Source organism: Peromyscus californicus, unplaced genomic scaffold (assembly GCF_007827085.1).
Source record: "Peromyscus californicus insignis strain IS unplaced genomic scaffold, ASM782708v3 Scaffold_15__1_contigs__length_86483966, whole genome shotgun sequence".
In the NCBI taxonomy this organism is placed as follows: Eukaryota; Metazoa; Chordata; class Mammalia; order Rodentia; family Cricetidae; genus Peromyscus; species Peromyscus californicus.
In genome coordinates this window covers 52,349,392-52,372,104 of record NW_026294447.1, presented here as the reverse complement: position 1 = coordinate 52,372,104, position 22,713 = coordinate 52,349,392, and the positions used below count along the sequence as shown (strand labels likewise).

The following is a 22,713-nucleotide window of genomic DNA, read 5'->3' as shown; positions in this document are numbered from 1 at the left end:
CCGACCCTTGGCTCTGCTCACCTGCTGTGTGGGGCTCTGGGCAGTCCCCACCCTCAGCTTGCTCATCTGTAAAAGACAGCAATATTAATGCCCATCTAATAAGTGCAGAATGGAAATTTCTAAATGAATGCAACAGGTGTCTTACACAGCTTGGAGATGTGTGGAGAAGGGTGTAATGAGGTGGGGATGGAGAAAGAGAGTGGAGATAAGAAAGACCAAGGTGGCCAGGCCTCTGGCCTGATTTGATGCTAGCCTCCTCTTCCCTTCTCTCTCCCGGCCCTCTCCTCAGCACCACAGCCTGGCTTTGCTGAGGGATCCACAGAGTCGGAGGCCCTGCCCTGCCCTGCCCTATATGGTCAGGATCCTTTCCAAGGTCTTCATTACAGTATCTGTGTCCCATGGGTACCAGCCACAGAATGATGTACCAAATTCTGCAGACAGTCCCCTGCCTCAGTGTCCAGACAGCAAGTTGGGGGGGGGGGTGCTTGATATCAAGGTTGACCCACTAGGAAATGAAAAGGGGCCAAGTCTGTTGTCCTTGCACTCCAGACAAGACCAGAGCGGAGTGGCTGTCACATTTCCATCACCTCCTGGAAGGGCTGATGGAGAATGAAACACTGACCTGAGTCGAGTCCCCCCTGTGTCTGTGTTAGCTGACTTTCTTCTTCCCTAGGGACTAAAACCTGAGAGACATGCCTTAAAGGAGAAAGGTTGTATGCAGACTTTCAGAGGTTCAGTCGTGGCCAGCAACCCATTGTTATAGGCCCGAGGTGCAGCAGAGTATCATGGGAGTGGAGACACAAGGTTTAGGAGGCTGCTTGCCTCATAGTAGGCAGGAAGCAATGAAAGAGAGCAAAGGGCTGTACTGACTGGTTTTCTGTGTCAACTTGACGCAAGCTGGAGTCGTCAGAGAGGACAGAGCCTCCGTTGAGGAAATGCCTCCATGAGATCCAGCTGTAAGGCATTTTCTCAATTAGTGATTGATGGGGGAGGGCCCAGCCCATGGTGGATGGTGCCACCCCTGGGCTGGTGGTCATGGTTCTATAAGAAAGCAGGCTGAGCAAGCTATGAGGAACAAGCCAGTAAGCAGCTCTCCTCCATGGCCTCTGTGTCAACTCCTGCCTCCAGGTTCCTGCCCTGTTAAAGTTCCTGTCCTGATTTCCTCTAATGATGGACTATGATCTGGAAGTGTAAGCCAAATAAACCCTTTCCTCCCCAACTTGTTTTTCAGTCATGATGTTTCCCCACAGCAATAACTAAAACAAGGGCCATGGACCATTCCTGTCAACTGGATCTCAGGCCCTATATTTCCACCACCTCCCTACGATGACATCAGCCCTCATTTAACTTCTGTTGCTATGGTAAAAATATTCTGACGAATCAGCTTAGGAGAGAAAGGGTTCACTCCAGCTTACAACCCCAGGTTCTAGTCCATCACTGTGGGAAAGTCAGAGCTGCAGGAGCCTGAGGTATGTGGTCACATCACAGTCGTGGTTAAGAGCAGGGAGAAATGAATGCCTATGTGTGTTTGCTTGTGCTCATCTTGATTTCACTACTCTTATACAGTTCAGGAGCTCTTGCCTAGGTAATGGTGCCACCCACAATGGACTGGGTCTTCACATATCAACTTGACTTAATTAAGACAACACCCACAGACATGCCCAGAGGCCAACCCGATTTAGGCAGTCTCATTGAGATTCTCTTCCTGGGCGATTCCAGGCTGTGTCAAGTTGACAATTAAAACTGCCTGTCACACCATCCAATTCTGAACCAGTCAGTGGATCAAAATCCAAGGATGAGAACAGAGCCCTCTTGATCCTATCACTTCCCCAAGCCACAGTGCTGAACATGACTGCATTGGGGACAAGCCTTTAACATGTGAGCCTTTGAGGGACCCTGTGCTCTAGAACGAAACAGCTAAGCATTTCACAGTGAGACAAAGACTGCTCTCATCCCACTATACAGGTGGGAAAAGTGACTCAGAGAAAATGAGCCTGTCTCCAGGTCACACATGTGAGTTTGAATCCCTGTCTGACCTTCTGTACACACCCTTTTGTGTACCTTCTAGACTGCTGGGTCCCCAGAGGACTATGGGGCACACAGCTCTCTTGTGGGAAGCCAGCAAGGTAAGGTGGAGGCCCACATGCCTTGACTTCTCAGACTGGCTCTCCTGCTCCCTTGCTTGCCCAGGAATCTCTTGTTGAGCCCCACTGAGACCCCCATGGCCTTTCAGCCTGACTCCTGCCACCGACCACTTCTCACATCCTCCCCAGTAAAGAATGTCACCTTGCTTCATATCTTCGCCCTTGTGGTTGGCTGGGGATGGGGGGCGGTGGGGGCGGGGGTGAGGTTAACCTCATTGTTGTCTTATATGGTCATTTAAATCTCTAAGGGCTTCCTCCAAGGGCCAAAAATAATCCAGAGACACAGCAGCTGTGTCCAGCACACAGAGAGGACCTGGCCATCTGCTTTGGTTCAGAGCCCTGTCTCTCTCTGTCACTCAGACTCTCTCCCGGCTCACTCTCCATCCTCCTTCCTGCCTCCAGCATGACCCGCTTCTCCTATGCAGAGTACTTTTCTCTCTTTCACTCTAGCTCTGTCCCCTCCAGGTCCTCTTCGCCTCCTGAGAGCACACCGTCCCGCGCACCCCTGGGCCTGTTCCAAGGGGTCATGCAGAAGTACAGCAGCAGCCTGTTCAAGACCTCCCAGATGGCGTAAGTGATCCCCTCCTCCCCACCTGGCCCCATCAAGCTCACACCTCCAATGGGGGCAGCAGGGAGAGGGTCAGATTTGTAGCACTAGATCCCCTTCTCGCCATGCCCCCTAGATTCCAGTGCTCCCACTGAGCTGGTCACAGGACTGATGCCTGCTGGGAGTGGCAGTCAGACTATGCTCGGGACTGACCCCTAAGATATCCCCAGAGGTTGTGACCTGCTGCTGGAGGAGCGCCATGGGACTCTGAATGTGGGGCCCTAGCATGCTCAAAGGACTGGGGGAAGGAGCTAGGGATTGGCTTCCACTTCTATTTACCCCGTCTTCTGTCTCCCCACGCCACCTCCAGGGGTTCATCTGGGCACGTCTAAATCCCCACCCACAACACTTTATTTTAGTGCCAGGTGCCAAAGCCCAGAACGAATCAGAGCCAAAGGAGAGGGTTCTGCCTGAGGCGCTGAGCTAATGGGACACTTGGGAGATGGTACTTTACCCCTTGGGCTGAACTCCAGAGCGGCCCTAGAAGCAGCTAAAAGCCAAAAAGTTCCCCTCGCTGGCACTCCATTTCTGTGCAGCAGAGAGGAGGAGGCAGCTGGCCGGTTCTCATTCCTAGGCTCTCCAAACCCTGCAGGCACCGCATTATTATCCTTGGGGCTTTGGGGTTGATACGAAAGGAAATTCCAGTTCTAATCTCAGTACAACTGCCCACCCCTGCATGTCCGCCCAAGTAGGGCCTGCCCCCAGTCTCCCTTTTCTGCAAGACAGAGTTGGGGAGGACCAAGTGGCCTTCCAAGGCCTTGTCCAGCTTGCTACTAGTCCTTGGTGATTTAACATGCCTGGCAACCTCTCCCTCTTTGGGGTGGGGACTTGGTCTGAGCTCATGGGGAAGCTGTGAGTGTATGACCCTGAGGGCCCCAGAGTCTGTGAACCCCAACTGGAGAGACCCACTCTGGCTGGTGGGTCAGATAGCAAGCATTACATGGTGGGAACCTCCCCTACCAAGGCCACAGGACCAGCCAGCCCACTCCCTTCCACTTCAGCAGTGGCCACATACCCCTTGGGGCCCTCCCTGAGACTGATGGGGGTTGATCCAGTTGCTCCTGAGTAGAACTCTAGCAGGTGGCTGTGATGGTGTTGATGGACCGCCAGGATCTAGCTGGTCAGTCCCTTGTCCTTGAGTCTCTGGCTTCAACCGTATCTGCTATTAATAACCCAGTGGCTGAGTGACAGGAGGAAGTGTCATATGCTGGAGGAAGCAGCGGGGTGGGTTTGGGTGCTGGTCCTAGAGACTCCCCCTGAATCCATCATTGCCCCGATCCCAGGATCCTAAATAGCCATGGCACCTACTGATTCAGTAAGAGAAGAGATTCCAGTGAATGGAGAATGAACACATTGCCTTCAACGAGCCAAACAAAGATGCTCCTCACTCTAACCTTGAAAGCTTTTGACATTTAGAAGTTTTAAACTGTGAAGGCTTCTAGTTCATTAATCCTTCAAGTATTGTCATTTTGTAGCAGCTGGGAGTAGGGATAATGGATTCGATGGGGAGATGGGAAGGCTGGGGTGATGGTGAAGGGAGGGGCCTTGGCAGGTCCATGCCTCTGGGAGCTCTTGCAATCATTCAGCCCTGTAGGTAGCTGTGCTTGGTACAAACCAGAGGGCCATCTTTGGGAAAGGTTCCTAGTGACAATGGATGCCTCCACAGTTATTAGCCATTGTTAGCACTCTGTGCCCGAGTCCCCTTGGTAGAAATAGTCTGGGTGTGACATTAGCTTCAGCCACAGAAAGCTGCAGGGCTGCAGAGGACTCACCCTAATTCTCTTCCATCCACTGAGCTGGAGGGGAGAAGCACTGGTCTCAGAACAAACTGAATACCCAAGGAGGAAGGACCCCAGAGCAGGCACTGGCTCCCGCCCTCCAGCAGGTCCTTTTTGCCCTCTGGACATAGGCTACCACTTGCTCCCACAGGGCTATGGATCCAGTGCTGAAGGCCATCAAGGAAGGGGATGCAGAAGCCTTGAAGGCCATGATCCAGGATGGGAAGAATCTTGCCGAGCCCAACACGGAGGGCTGGCTGCCGCTACACGAGGCTGCTTACTACGGCCAGCTGGGCTGTCTGAAGGTCCTGCAGCAAGGTGAGTGGCCATCACTGAAGGGCCAGCAGGGGCACAGGGCTCTCCCTTGGTGGGGACGGGCAGGCCATGTAATGGCCCCCCATACATAGTTTAAAATCACTGTGTTGGGAGAGGGTGGATCGGCCCCTGCGCCTGCCTCTGCCCCTGCTGCCCCTCTCTCCGTGACTTTCAGACAGGAAAACCTAACTCCTAGAAAAGGAAGAGGGAAAATCTGAGTTCTAGGACAGCACTGCCAGCTTGTTCCAGAATGTTCCAGGGGATGATTTGGTGTGAAGGGAACCACAACTGTGCCCGTGGACTACCAAGGCTGTCCCCACCAACTGTGGGACCCTGGGACAGTTCCACCTCATCTCCAAATCCCATCTTCCTGTTAGGACAGATTAGAATTAATAATACCAACAGGCAGGTATTGCCTTTGGTTGTTGAATGGTCCCAACTCCTGCCAGACACACAAGGAGAAAGCTATATGAGACATGGACATCTAGCAGTGACTAAGAGGGCAAAGGAAAAACAGACACTTCAGAGTTAGGGGCTCAGTCTCGGAAGGCTTCCCAGAGAAGGTGGCATCTAGTTGCATTTCTACAGCCAGGAACCCAAGCAGAGCCATGAGGGGCAAGATGAAGGCCATCTGGGCTTGATAGGTTTCAGAAGAAGCAGTTCCACACCCTTGCTCAGAACTGTGAGGAAGCCAGAATGTGTGTGGGTAGTGTGGCTACCTTCCCTCTTCACAGATTTCCTGCTCTTCTCCAGCCTACCCAGGGGCCATTGACCAGCGCACACTGCAGGAGGAGACAGCACTCTATCTGGCCACATGCAGAGAACACCTGGACTGTCTCCAGTCACTGCTCCAGGCAGGGGCAGAGCCTGACATCTCGAACAAATCCAGGGAGACTCCGCTTTACAAGGGTAAGTCTCTAGGCTAGGCTTCTCATGGACCAGGAAGCCCAGAAGTCAGGTGGGCAGCTTGCAGACTGCTCCCAGGAATGCACGGTTCTGAGGGGTCCACTTTGCAGAGGGTGATACCCCTCCAAGATGCATGGGGGCATGTTATTTGATCTTGCATTTACACATGGGACCATTCAATAGTTCCTGTGTGTCCTTCTCCAGGTCAGCATGCTGAGGGATACTTACAGTCTCAGGATGAAAAGATGGGATATATGTTTGTGTGCAACACCAAGCTTGAGTACATACTCAGACCACAAGCATGTAGACCTTGGCAAGAGATGGGGTGGGAATGTATGGAGGGGGTGCCTCTTGGAGGGATACCTGAGCAGAACCCCAACAGGAAGGGATTTACCAGCTGGCCAAGCTTCTGGAACAGCATGGGCAAAGGCCAAAAGGTTGGAGAGGGAGTGCACACCTCTGCTATATTTATGTAAGCAAAAAAGCCTCCTGACTGGCTCAGGACTAGCTCAAAGGTATGCACTGGCTGCCCTAGCCAGGCCGAGTGTCAGTGGATAGATAATCCATCATAATAGCTGGCACCTATTGAGTGCTTGTGTGCTGGGTGAGGCCCTTTCCTTAAGCCCTATATCCATCTCCACACCCAGTAAGTATTGGTGGTGCCTCCATTTTATACGTAAGGACCAAAGGCAGATAGATGTCCTGTGGTTTGGCATTCAGCACACATAATATTCTGTAGGCAGTGAGGAGCAGAGAGCAGGCACCTAACCAGACATGGAAGTGTCTTCTCCAGGGCCCTTAGCTGTTACCTGGGACCTCAGCTGTCCCAAAGAGAGCTGTAGGAAGCACGTGAAGTACCAGCCAACAGCTTGGTCTTTAATCCTATCATGTACCAAAGCCCCAGGCTCCCATGTCCTGTGTGTGGCCTCCTGTGGTCCCTCCCCCAAAACTCCTCCAGGAAGGCTATGCTATGCGGTTTACAGAGAGAGCACCAGGACTCATGAGGTGGAACACCATAGGCCGCTGCTCCCCCCGGTGTGCTGCCCCCTCCCCAGGGAGGCTTCTAGAACTGTTAATTGGCTCATACGCCTTGGCGACTCCAGTGCCCTCTATTGCTCCCAGGTGAGAACGATGGGCTGGAACCAAGGGCACATTCAGAGTCTTTTGACAGAAGAAGCTGAAGGAGAGGTTTGAGGAGGATGAGAAAGATGGGTTATACTCAGAAGATAAAGTTAACCTGAGTTAAATGAGAACTTGTATTGTCTAGATTCTTTCAGCCCTAGTGTCTGTCATAACATTGAAAAGGACAATTAATTATGGACACTCTAGAACACTCTAGGGGACAGAGTCTCCAGACATGACTCTCTGGATTTGAATCTCAGTTCTGACATTTACACTCTGTGGGACCCTGTGTAAGTCACTTACCCTCTCTGTTTTACCCTCCTCATTTATGGAGGTAGGTATTGACATTGTAATCCTTAAGGGTAGCTGGGAGCATTAAACCAGTCACCTGCCAAATCTTTCAGGGCCACACTGACTATCTGTCTTCTGCCTGGTCCAGCCTGTGAACGCAAGAATGCAGAGGCGGTGAGGATATTGGTACGCTACAACGCAGACACCAACCACCGCTGTAATCGGGGCTGGACTGCACTACACGAGTCTGTCTCCCGCAACGACCTGGAGGTCATGGAGATCCTGGTGAGCGGCGGGGCCAAGGTGGAGGCCAAGAATGTCTACAGCATCACCCCCTTGTTCGTGGCTGCCCAGAGCGGGCAGCTGGAGGCCCTGAGGTTCCTGGCTAAGCACGGTGAGTGGTCCCAGGGTACAGCTGGCAAGGAGCTCAGAGGCCCGCTGGGAAGGAAAGCTGTGTTGGGATCATCTTGTGGGCATCCTCTGATCCAGGGCCTTGCAGGGCCGTGTGGAGGATTCTGAGGCTGTGTTTAGGTTCAGTAGAGCTGCTGTGAGCTGCTGCTGGTGTGCTTGCAGTCACACACAAGCATCGTACCACCTCTGGTCCAGAACAACATCCTCCTTTCACAAAAGAGGAATCTGAAGCCTGGAAAGAGGAAGTGACTTATCTACAGAATTAGCTGTAGAACTATCTAGATTCTTGGACTCTTGGTGCCCCAACCGCTATTCTTTCTGCCACGTCACATTGCTCAGCCAGAAGACCTCAGATGGAGATCACATCCTTGTTTTGCAGGTGATTAAAACCAAGGACCAGGGTGGGAAAGTGATTTGTCCAAGATCACACAGTAAGTTAGTGATAGATGTGGGATCTGAACCCAGGTCTCTGTCCTAATTTCCCATGAAAAATCTTAACTGGAGAAACTAAAACAATGAGACTTGTACCACGATGTTCCAGTAGCAAAGACTTCAAGACCATGGCTGAAAAAGCTTTGTATTTTGACCACTCCCCCAAGCTCCCCTGTGATTTCTTTTCCCTCTCGATGGAAGGAAGGTCCCTTTTGAACACTGGAGAGCTTGAGGCTATGCAGACCTGGGAACTGTGCTGCAAGAAATTGGTGAGGACCTTCTGTGTGTCAGACCTCCTGCTAAGCATGGACCTACAAAGGATAGAGTGTGAGCTGGGCATCGTCCTAGCTCCACTGTATACATGAGGAGATTGAGTTTCAGAGAGGCTACGTGACTGCTCACTATGAGAGCCGACTTGAGTCTGCACACAGTCTGCACTGCACCACAGCATCTCAGCCTAGAAGAACGACCCAGGGCCTTTGTTGAGACAAGAGGCCACATCCATAGTGTGTGTCAGGACGGGCTCTTAGCCAGGGATAAATCTGCAATGAGCACTCTGAGAACACAGAGGCCAAGGCGGAGTCCTGGAGCCCACGCCAGCGGGCCATGCTGAGGGCAAGGGCACAGTGGGTGAGGGGACTCCTCTCTCCAGGCAGCTGTCTTGTCCCCTGCTGACACTGAGGCAGGGAATGCTCCCTTCATGGGGTGCTAAAGCTGATTCCTACACAAATATTTTCCTGTTTGAGCAGGCTGCTTTGCCGGAAAGCCTAGGCCTGCTGGGGAGCCTGACTCCAAGGCCCAGAGGCTTGTTGAAGGTACCCTTGGACTCTCCCTCTGAGGGAAGGTCAAGGCCAGTCTCTGTCCTGTGATCTGTCCAGACAGCTGGCATTGTCTGAGCAGCTTCTGAGCCTGGCACTGTGGCTGTATTATCTTATTACATCTTGTAGTAAACATGAGAGGGTGGGACCATGATTCCTCATCAACAAACTGGTAAACTGAGACTTCCAAAAGCTACCTAAGGCCCCAGAACTTGAGAGTCATGAAATAAAACTTTAATGGTTCCAATGGGCCATCAAGGCTTGTGCCCTTCTCTCAAGGTCAGAATGAATCCCACTGCTGTTGATATGAAGTTATCAGAAAAACTGAGGCAAGCAGCTGGCTCTGTGAGAGGAGCTGTGGTTGATACAAGTCTTTGATCTCAGCCTTCATGAACCACATCGGCTCATCTGCTTCTGCAACATGAAGCCTACTTCCCTTTGCAGAGAAATCCATGTGCACACTGGTTCTCTTTCTCACCCCATGAGATGCAGAAGATGTAGAAGACTAAGATGAAGGCGGGCTGCCACCAGGCTTTAGTCCCCTTCCTACCAGCATGACTCAGTGATTCCTTGCTTTTTAAACTTTATTTTTACTGTCTTTTAAAGTGTGTGTGTGTGTGTGTGTGTGTGTGTGTGTGTGTGTGTGTGTGTGATGTATATATGAGTGTAAGTACCTACAGAGACCAGAAGAGGACACTGTTTCCACTAGAGCAGGAGTTACAGGTAGTTGTGACTACTGTGTGGGTGCTAGGAACTAAACCCAGTGTCCCCTCTAAGAGCAGTACACGATCTTTACCACTGAGCCATCTCTCCAGTCAGTTCCTCAGTGATGCTTAAGAGGAGAAAGGAAGCCATTTTTCTCTTGTTTCTGATGGAGAACAAAACAAATCCAGGGCTGGGGATGTGGCTCCATTGGTAGAGTGCTTGCCTAGCATGCACAAAGCCCATGGTCAATCCCCAGCACTGCATACACTAGTGTGGAGGCACATGCCTGTAATCCCAGCATTCTAGAGTTAGAGGCATCAAGAGTTCAAGATCACCCTAGTTCAAGATCATCCTTGGCTTCATATGGAATTCAAGGCCAGCCTAAGCTACATGAGATGATGCCTCAGACCAATCAACTGGCCAACTATCCATCAAACCCAAATTCAGCTAGCAAAGCCAGTGGAGTTTTCCTTTGGGAGCTTTGTGCTTAGCTGTAGCTGAGGCCGCTGTGAGGGCACAACCTGGGGCCCTACATAGTGAAGGCTGAAAGCCTGGTTTCCACCCTCTGACTATGGGGTTCAGATTTGGCTTCACATCTATGAATGGATTATTCTGGATCCTCTCAGGTCCTGTGTCCTGGTCTGTAAAGCTTACCCTAAAGTAAGATGTGATCTCCCAGGGTTCCTAGTGGATTTACAGAGTGTAGGCATGGCACAGCACATAGCGGTTAGCTCAGAGGTGATCACCACACAGTGGCCCTGAATTATGGCAGCAACACTGGTCACAGCTCGGCTTCTCCCTCCCCAGGAGCAGACATCAACACACAGGCCAGTGACAGTGCATCAGCCCTTTATGAGGCCTGCAAGAATGAACATGAGGATGTGGTGGAGTTTCTTCTCTCACAGGGCGCTGATGCCAACAAAGCCAACAAGGATGGCCTGCTTCCACTGCATGTTGCCTCCAAGAAGGGCAACTACAGGTCAGTCTGGGCATGGGCATCACCATGCACAGCACAGCTCTCTAGGGATGCCCAGTGAAGGCATGGTGGGGCAGGGCACCAGCTTGAGTCTGTCCCCAAGGGCAGGAAGGTCAGAGGCTGTCAATGGAAGAATGCAATGACCACATATGATAACCACCATACTAACAAGAGCACACACTTGAGTGTGTGGTCCTACCACTGCTTAACATGGCCAACCAATTTAATCCTCTCAAGGGCTTGCTGAGGTGGAGGCCATGATGACTTCTTTTTTTAGATGAGAAGGCTAAGATAAATAGAGGTTGAGTGACTGGTCGAAGGTCACATAGCTTGTAGTTGGCAGGAATTCACCCGCTCCAAATGACCCAGCTAATCCTACTTAGGGAGTAGAGAGGAGTCTGAACTCATGACTCATTTTTTGTTGGGGTGGGAGGATGTAGAGATAACCTGTAGCACATCCTAGTAAGCAGCTGAGGATGCCTACAGCAATGTGGAGGGACCGGTCACTGGGCACTTCCCTACACTTCATGTTCAGGTGGGAGAAGCTCAACTTCTCTAGAAGCAGTCTGCATGAGGGAAAGTGTGCACACTCATTCTCTCTCTCTCTCTCTCTCTCTCTCTCTCTCTCTCTCTCTCTCTCTCACTCACACACACACACATACACACAGAGACACACACACAGACACACACACACACACAGAGAGAGAGAGAGAGAGAGAGAGAGAGAGAGAGAGAGAGAGAGAGAGAGAGAGAGAGAGAGAGAGAGAGATGGAGACATACAGACAGATAGAGAGACAGGCATGATGAAAGGGCATCCAGACCTAAGCTCCATGGTGGCCCCAGTAGAAAGGCACTGTTAAGCACCAGAGCAGAAAGCGCTAGAGCCAGCCTATGTCAGCCCATGCAAACCCATTGCAGTATCATCCAGCAACATGTTCACTCCCCTCTTTGGTAGTATAAAATTGACCATGGTGAAAATTTATACACCATGGAGTAAGCTTCTCTCTGGAACCTCCAACACCCAACTCATCCGAGAGACAATTGCTAAGAATTTCCCACCTGCACGTGGGTGGGAAAGGATGCTTAGCCGGTAGGATGCTGGCTGTCCCTAAGGACAGACACTTTGGTCATTTCTAAAGTGTGGCCTCATTGCTGAGCTGTGGGATTCAGGTTTGCCATGATGGCTCCTTTAACAATACAAGAAACTAACACCCAGGTAGCTGAGAGCCTTGTGCCTCAGTGGGCCAGCCCCCCCAGGCCTAGGACTTAACCCCAGAGGCCAGACCCTTTCTATTGGTTTGGTGGTTCTCAACTGTGGACCCTGGCAAGTTTCCTTTTCATTTTAGATAATTTTCATTACTTTTTAAAGACAGTTTTTAAAATACATCTTTTTTTCTTAAAATTGTTTTCAAAGGAAACATTCACCACAGTGGTATAGTGGGAAGATGATTTACAGTTAGAAAACCCATACCGTGTGTCTGGGAGGCCAAACTGGGAAATGCTCTAACTTCTCAGGCTGGCAGAAGAAAGGAAACAGATTATTTGGCAGGGGGTATGCAGGGGAAGAGGAACATCCACAGAAAAGGAAGTAAAACCCCCGGGAGCCTACACTGTCCCTCAGAGCCCCAGGCTTCCCTTAAGCCATCTACATGCAAAGTTTCCCAAGGTTTACTGCCCAGTAAAGGGTTAAAGTTGGATTCCCAGCAGCCTCTGCCACCTGGCTGGGCCATGGCTCTTTGCTCACACCCTGGGCATGTGGCATTAGAGGCCCTCCCCATGCTGGCCTCCCACGGGCTGAGCAGGGATTTGATGTGACATTCCATAGGCATTCAGCCACCTGCCAAAACACTGCCTAACCAGGGCCTGGAGCGCAGCGCCTGGACCTGAGGCCATTTGCCAGATGCGCCTGTTCTTCAGCACATGGGGTGAGGGGTGCTGGGGCAGAGCTGAAAGAGGATCCTAGCATCCCCAACCCTTAGTCACTGAGGGGCACGTTTTCTGTCTTCCATTTCCAGTGGTACAGGGACCTTGTGAATAAAAGACCAGCAGAATGGGTAGACTTCCAAAGACCTGGTGAGCTGGACAAGAATGCAGTCGAGGGCCCCGAAAGCAGGGGTTCCCGACCTCGGCTGTGCAGCCCTGATCCAGGCCCCACCTTAGATCAGTTTATAGCGCTGGACTGGCCTGGGGCGGGGTGCCAGGGTTTCTACATGGTGCCTGAGCGAGTTCCAGAAGCTTAGCACCTCTCTTGTGGCCAGTAGAAAACACAGGCTTGTACTTTGGAGTTCTTGTCTGACCCACCATTATTAAATAGTCTTCTCTTTACACGCATGTGATATGTGATACACACGTGCCAGGGCTGAGAGTGTGGTTCAGTGTGTTGGCAGCGGCGGTGGCTAGTTTGCATGTGACAGGGTAAATACTGACAAGGGTCAGGCCACCATGACTTTCTGTCTAAGATCTCCTCTGGCTTGGGGCAGGGCTGCTGTCACTGTGCTCAGAACATTGGCTTCCACCTACTGTGTGCTGATCAGACTAAGATGTGAGGTGTTATCTTAGCCTCCAAAGCAGGCTTGGTGAACAAGATGACGAGGTTGTGCTTTGCAACAAGGGTGCAAATCCCACTCTGCTGGGGTGTATGAAGAATAAATGAGACAAAAATGCTCAGCTTGTGGGGTCATTTTTGAATTAAAGGAGTGACTGTGACGAGCACTCTCAAGGAAGCCTAGCACACAGTGAGTGCTCGGTGGCGTGTTCATTGAGACTCTGAGGAGGCTGAAGTGTCCGGGGCCTCAGTGAAGGTTGGCTGTAGGTGTCATTGCTGTGATTGTAATTCAGTGTAATCTGAAGTAGGTGTGGTTCAGAGAGGTTAGTGGCATGCCTGAGATGGCCCAGCATGAAGCTGGCTGTCACCAGGTCCAGCTGGTTCTGAGCCTGGATGCTTCCTCAGTGCCTATGCTGTCCCCCAGCACCCCTCCCCCCAATAACAGCTAACTTGAATGCCTTCTCACTGCTCCTGGGCTGGATTAAGGCAAGATGTCAACACTCAGGTCAGCACTCATGTCGAGACTATCTTTATCTACATCTACATCTACATCTACATCTACATCTACATCTACATCTACATCTACATCTACATCTACATCTATGCTTGAGTAGTTAGCATCCTCACTGGGACCCCAGCTCTAGGGCAAGGAGAGTGGGGTTTCAATACTGAGGGGGCCTGAACTGAGGTTCCAAGTCAGAGGCTGGCCTGTGATGCCTTCCCAGATGCTGCCCGGGGGCCTCCCAGAAACAGCCCTGGGCTAGGTCTGTTGGGCTTTCTGGGAGAAGCCAGGGAATCCAACCTATTTCTTGGAGTCACCTGTTTACTTCCTGCCCTCTGTCCCTCAAAATGACCTGGTAGAAAAGAGTCGTCTACATAATGGGTTGTCCACATGGGCACTCTCTATTGGTTAGAAGTGGGAGACCAAACAAGGCATGGTGGCATAATCTTGTCATGTCAACACTTGGGAGGTAGAGGCAGGAGGATCAGAAGTGGAAGGTCATTCAAGGCTATTTGAGGCCAGCCTGGGCCACGAGAGAAAAAAATTAAAGAGAGGTGGGGCACCACAGAAAGTCCTGGCCCTGGGTATCCAGTGCCTCCACTCTGCCCTGACTTGCTGACTGCCTCTATTTGGACCCACTTGCTTTCCCGCTCCAGTCCCAGGCCTCCATTTCCACCCTCTATAAAATGGCAGCACTGTCCTTATCTCTTTCGGAGCTGGCCAGCCCAGCACCCCAACCCTGGATTCCTCAGTCCTAGAGAAGTAACTAGTGACCTGATGCCTTACTGAGTTGCTGACTTGATGCTTCTGGGACTCGGGGCAGAGATTGTCAAGTTCCCACATTTCTGACCCTTTTCCTGGCCTGGGCAGGGAATCATTGGAGACCAGCTGGGGCCTGCAGAGATCCCAGCCCATGGGCCAGCCGCCCAGCCCACCCCGTCCCTGTTCTTTCCTGTGCTTGGGCGCGTCACGGCTGTTACCCTGCATTTGTTGGTCATGGCGGTGGTCCAGGGGCCCCAGCCCTGCCTTTGACCAGCACCTCTGAAGAGGAGGTCAAGCCCCCAGAGCCTGCACAAATAGAAATTAGGAGGCAATTAGCTCCCCTGAGTGTGTGAATTTCCTTTTGAGGTTTCAGAGGCAGATCTTAGCCAAACTCAGCATCACTGATGATAATAATGCTGCCCTTGGAGAGCCCAGCAGGAGGTCGCTGGCATCCCAGTTCCAGGAAGCCAGAGGCAAGGACAGTGCCAGGAGGCAAGAGACATGGGAACTGGCCTGGTGGCACCTGCTTTGCCCTCCCCCTTCCCCAACATGGCCACCTCCTTAGAGCCCCACAGGGAGGCTGTGAGGTCACCTGCCAGCAGGGCTTGGATGAATCAGGGATTGAAATCAACAGTGTGAGTGCTTGTTCTAGAAGGTGGCAGGGATCCAGGGGATGAGAGCCAAGATGAGGGGGTCCTGAGGTCAAGAGCTGAGATGAGGGGTCCTGGGGTCGAACCCTAGAGCTATTCTGTGACCTCCAGTTTGTCACTGGCTTTCTGGGCCATGTCATAAAAATATAGACACAGCTTGCTTTGGGTACCCCACAGGGCTTCAGCGAGGGTAAAATGGGCCAGGCAAGTTAACACACTGTGAAAATTACAAAACCCCATGACCTATCAGCTGTCACCCTGATTGCTACACCAGAAGTAGGAGAGTAGTTAAGAGTGTTGCCTAAAGGATCAGACCATCTGAAGTCAAATTTTGGCGTTCTCACTTCGTAGCTGTGTGTTCTTGGGAATTCTGCACCTTCTCTGGGCTTCTTCCTTTGTAATTTGAAGACTCTTAGGGATACAATCTCAAAGGGCCCCTAGGAGAACTATGAAGATTAATAGGTGGAGTGTTGAGATCAGTGCCCGATCCAGCAGTCAGGAGCCAGGGCAGTGGGAGCTCCAGCCTTGGCAATGGCTGGCTGAGCTCTCCCTGTCAAACGTGGGCAAAGGGGCTGAAGGAGCTGATGTTACACATTCAGGAGAAAAACTGCATCTTGTAGGAGAGGAGAGAATGAATGACATGGGCACAGTAGACCAATGGGTCTGGAGCAAGAGCAGTTGAGACATTTCTCCCTTTTCAGCCCCATGCCTCCCCTCAGCCATGTCTAGAAGTTCCACCAGATGCTGGTGTAGCAACAGAGGGAGGAAAGACAATTCAGCCCCAGAGTGCCCCTCCCAGTAAGTTCCTTAACCATTCGAAGCCTCGGTTGTTCTCATCTGCAGAGTGGGGACAACAAGACATGTTCTACAGGCTCTCATAATGGTGAAACCGGATTCTCAGGGGTTCCTTCCCGTACAGGGCAGGGTCTGGCACCAGATTTCAGCATCCAACTCTGTGTACTACTTCCTACAGAGTAGTGTGGGCTTTCAATGGGTGTGAGGGACTTCCTGCCACTTTCTCCAGATTACAGAGAGCCACCGTTTTTATTATTAGTGGATCAATGTTTTGTCTGCATGTATGTCCGTGTATGGTTGGTGCCCGTGGTCACCAGAAGAGGGCTTCAAGTCCTCTAGGACTGGAGTTAGGTTGGTTATGAGCGGTCTTGTGGGTGCTGGGAATCGAACGGGCCCTCTGGAAGATCATCCAGAGCTCTGAGCCATCATCTCTCCATCCACAAACATCCTTTATTTAAGCTGGAGTGAGTCCACATGAGATGCTTGAAACCACAACCTATCTGGCTGAGGTTTTTCCGGAACTCACCAGCCAGCTCCACCCTTTTCTGGCTATGTGACTAGGGGAAAGAGGCCAGCTGAGCATGGCTGGCCCCTCGGTGCCCTCTGCTGGCCGGGCCATGCACATGCGTGCCGTCTCCTGACCCATGCGTACCTGGCCGCCCACAGGATTGTGCAGATGCTGCTGCCGGTGACCAGCCGCACGCGCGTGCGCCGCAGCGGCATCAGCCCGTTGCACCTGGCGGCCGAGCGCAACCACGACGCGGTGCTGGAGGCGCTGCTGGCCGCGCGCTTCGACGTGAACGCGCCTCTGGCACCGGAGCGCTCGCGCCTCTACGAGGACCGCCGGAGCTCTGCGCTCTACTTCGCCGTGGTCAACAACAACGTGTACGCCACCGAGCTGCTGCTGCTGGCGGGCGCCGACCCCAACCGCGACGTCATCAGCCCCCTGCTCGTGGCTATCCGCCACGGCTGCCTGCGCACCATGCAGCTGCTGTTGGACCACGGCGCCAACATCGACGCCTACATCGCCACGCACCCCACCGCCTTCCCCGCCACCATCATGTTTGCCATGAAGTGCCTGTCGTTGCTCAAGTTCCTCATGGACCTCGGCTGTGATGGCGAGCCCTGCTTCTCCTGCCTGTACGGCAACGGGCCGCACCCGCCTGCCCAGCGACTCGGCCGCTTCCACGACGCGCCCGTGGACGACAAGGCACCCAGCGTGGTGCAGGTGCATGGAGGGAGGGGGCAGGCGGGTGTCAGAGAAGGCAGGGCAGGGTGATAACCGTACTTCGGAAGCAGACTGGGCTAGTGGTTATGGCAGGTGGAGAATGAAGCCGTGGCTAGCACCTTCATCAGCAACTCCATGGCTCACACCGATGATGCCGAGCAGGCTGGTGTAAAAATCGGGGAGGCTCTAGGATTCAGAACAATCAGGCAGGTGACATAGGCCCATCTGTAACTCTGAGGCAAGAGTAATGCCAGTTTGAGGCTAGCCTCAGCTACACAGTAACTTAAACGTCATCTTTAACCACTTAGTGAGAGCCTATCTCAAAATAAAAAAGCAAAAGAGGGCCCAGAGAGATGGCTCAGCAGTTAAGAGCATGCAATGCTCTTGCAGAGAACTGGATTTGGGTTCTCAGCCCCCACCATTGGTGGCTCACAACCACCTGTAACTCCAGCTCCAAGGGAATCCCCTGCCCCAGCCTGTGGGGGCACCCATGCTCCCATGCATATTTTCACACATATGTTTACAGATAATTAAAAATAAAATAACTGTTAAAAAGTAAAATAAAGTATAAGAGAGGTCCAGGGATTTGATCTGTCACAGAGCACTGAATGATGCAGTAGTTCATCCTCAGTCCAAACAAAACAAAGCATTTAAAATACACAAAGTAGTTTACGTTCTTTAAAAAGAAAGCCTCCTTGGAGTGGGTGTCATATGCCCAATTTATAGGCAAGGAGTTTGAAGCTCAGAGAAGTGAGGGGACCAGCCCAACTCATCCATTTTGCATGTCAGGTGATTGATGCCAGTGCTAAGAGGGACCATGCTGACGGCAGGGGTTAGTAGAAGGAACCTGGCCAGGTCTTAGACACCTGCTCTGTCCTCTCTGACATCACCTAAGAGAGTGGTGTGCTCCTTTTTCAGTTCTGTGAGTTCCTGTCGGCCCCGGAAGTGAGCCGCTGGGCGGGACCCATCATTGACGTCCTCCTGGACTACGTGGGCAATGTGCAGCTGTGCTCCCGGCTAAAGGAACACATTGACAGCTTTGAGGACTGGGCTGTCATCAAGGAGAAGGCAGGTAGGGCTGTGGCTGCTGGTACCAGCATATCCTCTGTCCCAGAGACTCAGACATCAGACGATGTGACCCATGTCAGCACAGGCTGTGTCAGACCTGCTCTGCAGTGTCCACCCAATGTGTTGGTGGCTCCTGGGATGATAGATAAAGTCACCCAACCTCAGACAGATCATGTACCTGGACCAAAGTCACATAGCTAGGTAGTGGCAGCCTAGATGCCAGCCCAGGCCTGACAACATGTTAGTCCGTACTTCAATCTGTTTGAAATAATTCTGGTACCCCAAGGAAGCGGTGGATCTACTGCCCAGAACCCAGGTCTCATCCAAAGGGCAGCTCCTGACCCCACAGCTTTGTGCAGATCTGGAGCCTGCATTCCCATGAGATTTTGGGCACACAGAGCCAATGCTCTGCAGGTCACCTGGAGCAGCCTAAGCCCTGAGCCTTTGTAGGGACACAGAGTGACTGTGAGGATGGCCTCTCACCCCTGAACAGAGAAAGAAGGCAGCCTCATGGCCCTAACCCTCCCAGCACTCAGATGGTGAAGTCTGGTTAGCTTTCGCCTAGGAAGCTAGACCCTTGTCATTTGTCTGTCAGACAGGTAACACAGAGACTGGCCTGCAGAAAGTTATCACCATCCACCAAGGCTGCCCCCCCTTGTCCCCCAGAGGACCCCAACTCTGATGTACCCAATTCTTCCTTCATCCTACCCACTCTTGGAGCCCTAACTGCTATAGGATCTTCTCAAGACACAGATCTAGGTGAACAACTCTCAGTTGATGTCTTTGACAAGTTAGTGGGCAGCAGCAGCAGCCGGGGACAGGTGCCATCTACCCACCACCCACTCGGCTACTGCTCTGAGTCCTTGACTGCTGCCATCATGATCCCTGGCCACTAGAGGGTGGAGCGGTCCACACCCAGATGTAGGCCCTATCAGTTCTGTCCTTTCCCTAGAAAGGGGCCATCTCTCACAACTAGACTCTACCCCAGGGGCAGGGAGCTGTAGTAAGCACGTGTGAACAGATGACACACAGTTCTGAGGCCGCCTTGGTGACTTTAAAGCCACCTCTCTCTGGCTAGCTCCCCACCCACTTCTGCACGAGGTGCTCTGAGGTGGAGAAAGCCGGCCAGCTTGGTCCCCAGGCTCTCTGTGACTACCGACTTCCCTCCCCACAGAAAAGGCCCTACCTTCCTAGAGGGAGGCTGAGGTGCTGACATCAGAAGTGGCAGAAACACCGGGTGTTTGTCAGATACCCAGGGTGGCTTGTGGGCATGCGATTGGGGGTGCCACTGTCTTTCACTCTTCCCTCTCCTTCTCACCATCTTCCTTGCCATGGCCTCTAAGGCTAGGCAGGCACTTGCCATCTTCCCTACTGGGAACGCCCCGGGCTCCATCCCTCACCAAGAACCCCTCTCAGATGGTATGGAACCTTCCCACATCCTCCGGAAGGCACTGCTGCATCTCTGGCCCAGCTTGTTGGATGGATGGATGGATGGATGGATGGATGGATGGATGGATGGATGGATGGATGGAAGGATGGGTGGATGGATGGATGGATGGATGGATGGATGGATGGATGGATGAATAGCATGTTTTAGTTTGACCAACTACTTCCCTGTACCCAAATAAATTATCCAGTTACCAGATGCACCCTTCTGCCTCTCTTTACCCCCACCTCCCAACTGAGCAAACACCAGAGCATAAGGTGCCCAGGAGCAGCCAAGTAGGAGTCTACAGCGTGCAGGGAGTTCCCTAGTCCTGCTACCACTCTCTGCCCACGTTATCTGGCTTCTCAGTGACAACAGAGCCCCAAATAAGTCTTATGCATGGGAATGCCTAAGAGGTCAAATTCTGACCAATTTGTTGAAGCTGTTTGGGGGTCCGGGTTGTGTGTGAAGAGAAGAATCAAAAGACAGAGGTGTGTAAGCACGAGTCCCAGGAACATCCTGGGCAAAGCAGGCAGTCTTACCTGGGAAGTGAGTGTGGCATTTACCCAAACCACCTTGGACTGTGCAGATTCATGCAGGTTGAAGGTATAAAGGCACTTTGCTAGTCCCAGCTTTGGGGGCTGAGGTTCCCAGGAGCAAGCAGCCACCCCTCTTGGACTCAGCCACATCATTGGCTGAGCTCACAGGCCACATCCCTTGCTCAGTGCAAATGACAAGTGGGCACCTTCCATTTTCTCCTCTTTCTAGAACCTCCAAGACCTCTGGCTCACCTCTGCCGGCTGCGGGTTCGGAAGGCCATAGGAAAATACCGGATAAAACTGCTAGACACACTGCCACTCCCAGGCAGGCTAATCAGATACCTGAAATACGAGAACACACAGTAACCAGCCTGGGAGGAGATGTGGTCTTCAGACTGTTTCCATGACACCTCAGGTGGCTTGCATCCAGGAGCGCCTGAGGTCAGAACGAAGCTGCAGAGTGCGATCTTGGGTCTCTGTACTAGAGCTTCGTCCAAAGTGAGAGCCCGGTGTATGGAGTAGGCAAGACACCTCCTGTTTCAAACTGTTGACTGGATCACAGACCTGGCTGCTCTGCCATTGGGCATTGTCAGAGAACTTCAACCTGGGGCCAGGGCAGAGCTGGTCTGGGAAAGGCGGCCCAGACAGGAATCCTGGCCTTTGGCTGGAGAACTTCTAGGAATGAGTTCCCCTGCCTGGATTTATTTTGTCCAGCTGTGAATCCATCACTGGACTCTGAGCTTTCTGGCTGACGGGGGGAACCCTCAGTCCGAGTACTTCATTGAGTACAATAAATGTCGCATACTAATTTTCTGCCTTGTAACATCCCTCTCTTCAGACTCTCCAAGCCTGATGTTCTTAGCCTTGCCCCTGGCAGTAGTGGAGACTGAGCAGGGGGTAGGTACAGGGTATGCAGACCCCTGAATGTGTCGCCTTTGTTGGGCTTTGAAAGACTCATGAGGGCATGTCCTTCATGGACCAGGAGAGACCCAGTTGGTTGCTTCTGGTTCAATCACCATGGAAATCAGAGCTCCATCACTAGCAGTGGGCCCATGCCCACAAATCCTCTTGATACCCAGGGTTGTCTTGCACATTTCCTGCCCCCGCTTTCCCACCCCTCGTTTACTACAGAAGTTGAAATAGTAAGGAAAGCAATCCAGAGCCAGAGAGATGGCAGGAAGAGTACAGAACCCCTGGCTGCCATGTTCCTGGGAGAGAAGGCGGGAGCAGGAATCCTGTTTGCAGGTGAGTGCTGAGGCTCGGCGCTGTCATCACCCTTATTCAAAGGTCTATGGGTCCCAGAAGCCGAGCCCCAGCACATGCTGTTTTCATGGGAGTTGCACCCATGTTTTTCCATGTTCTCTCTGCATGGCAGTGAAACTGCCTCCCAGGCCAGGTCAGTCTTCAGCACCAGCAGAGCAGGTCCCCTTGCTGAAAGCCTACACCTAGCCTAGCCTCTGTCTCTGAGGTTCTTCTGCAAGGTCAAGTGTGGTTTCTGACCTTTCAGAAAGTAAGCAGCTGGACCAGTAGAGAAGTGATGACTCAGGCTGCCTCTGGCTCGCTCTTCTGGGCCTTGGTTTCTTTGTACGGTGGGCCGGGTGGCTCCTGATGGCCTTGCTGCCCTCTGACATCCCTGGTTTTCATGAGTAGATCCTAGTGTCTGCAAGAAGAGGAAAAGCCTTCTAGGCTCTGAGGGGGCTAAGCAGCATCTTGTCCACACCCTCAAGGTCATGATGAGGTAGAGACTGAGGAGGGAAGGCACTCGCCTGAGCATCCGTGAGGAACCCCTGTGGGGTTGGCTCCAGCTTTGTGCTTGGCTGCATCCCTTGATGTTTTGTTGCAAGTCCAGAGGGAAGCTTACATCCTCTGTCCCGGGGATGCTTAGCCTCAAAGGTACAGGGGAAGCTGCTAAGTGTGGTTCAGCTCAAGGTTCCCTGATGACATTTAACCAGTAAGCAAAGCAATCAAGGGAGGCAGGGGCTGAGCTGTTTGCGATGCAGACAGACATATGGCTGTGACCCTGCAAGGCCCCCATGCAATCTAGAGTCCTACCAGACAGCAGCTACACATCCTCCCACCTGAGAAACACAGGCGTTGGGCCGAGTGGGTGCCCCTGGAGTAGAGGAGGCAGAAGGGTGGGAGTGGAACTCAGCTACCACATGTGGCAGTTACCATCTATCTGGTGTCAGGCACCCTGGTGTGGACAGCACCAATACCACCTTGAGCTTTTACAGATCCCATTGTCTTAGGGTTTTGAGACACCATGACCACGGCAACTCTTATAAAGGAAAAACATTTATTGGGGGGCTTAAAGTTCAGAGGTTCAGTCCATTATCATCATGGTGGGACATGGCGGTGTGCAGGCAGACATGGTGAGGGAGAAAGAGCTGAGATTTCTATATCTTTGATCCACAGGCAGCAGGAAGTGAACTGAGACACTGGGTGTGGCTTGAGCATATATGAGACTTCAAAGCCCGCCTCCACAGTGACATGCTTCCTCTAACAAGGCAATACTTATTCCAACAAAGCCACAAAGCCACACCTCCTGATAGTGCCACTCCCTTTGGGGGCCATTTTCTTTCAAACCACCACATCTGCCTCTGTCTCCTCACAGCCCAGATGCTAAGTCTGGCCTGAGGCCTGGCCTAGTGGTCCAGCGATGATTGGTCAGTGTTTGGGGGTCACTCTGGACT

At 52.3% G+C, this 22,713-nt stretch overlaps 1 protein-coding gene across 2 annotated transcripts in view; it reads left to right on the top strand.

Annotated features, from left to right (window-relative positions):
* The window catches only part of Asb2 (ankyrin repeat and SOCS box containing 2), a 41,402-nt gene extending 20,569 nt beyond the window's left edge, over nt 1-20,833 (top strand). For both annotated transcript variants that reach the window (XM_052738850.1, XM_052738849.1), the window contains exons 3-10: nt 2,610-2,714; nt 4,681-4,847; nt 5,598-5,753; nt 7,312-7,557; nt 10,337-10,508; nt 16,426-16,987; nt 17,906-18,059; nt 20,250-20,833. In XM_052738850.1, the coding sequence (XP_052594810.1) occupies nt 2,610-2,714; nt 4,681-4,847; nt 5,598-5,753; nt 7,312-7,557; nt 10,337-10,508; nt 16,426-16,987; nt 17,906-18,059; nt 20,250-20,386 (1,699 nt within the window). In that variant the 3' untranslated portion in view covers nt 20,387-20,833. The remainder of the gene's footprint in view (nt 1-2,609; nt 2,715-4,680; nt 4,848-5,597; nt 5,754-7,311; nt 7,558-10,336; nt 10,509-16,425; nt 16,988-17,905; nt 18,060-20,249) is intronic.
* The last annotated feature ends 1,880 nt before the right edge of the window (nt 20,834-22,713 follow it).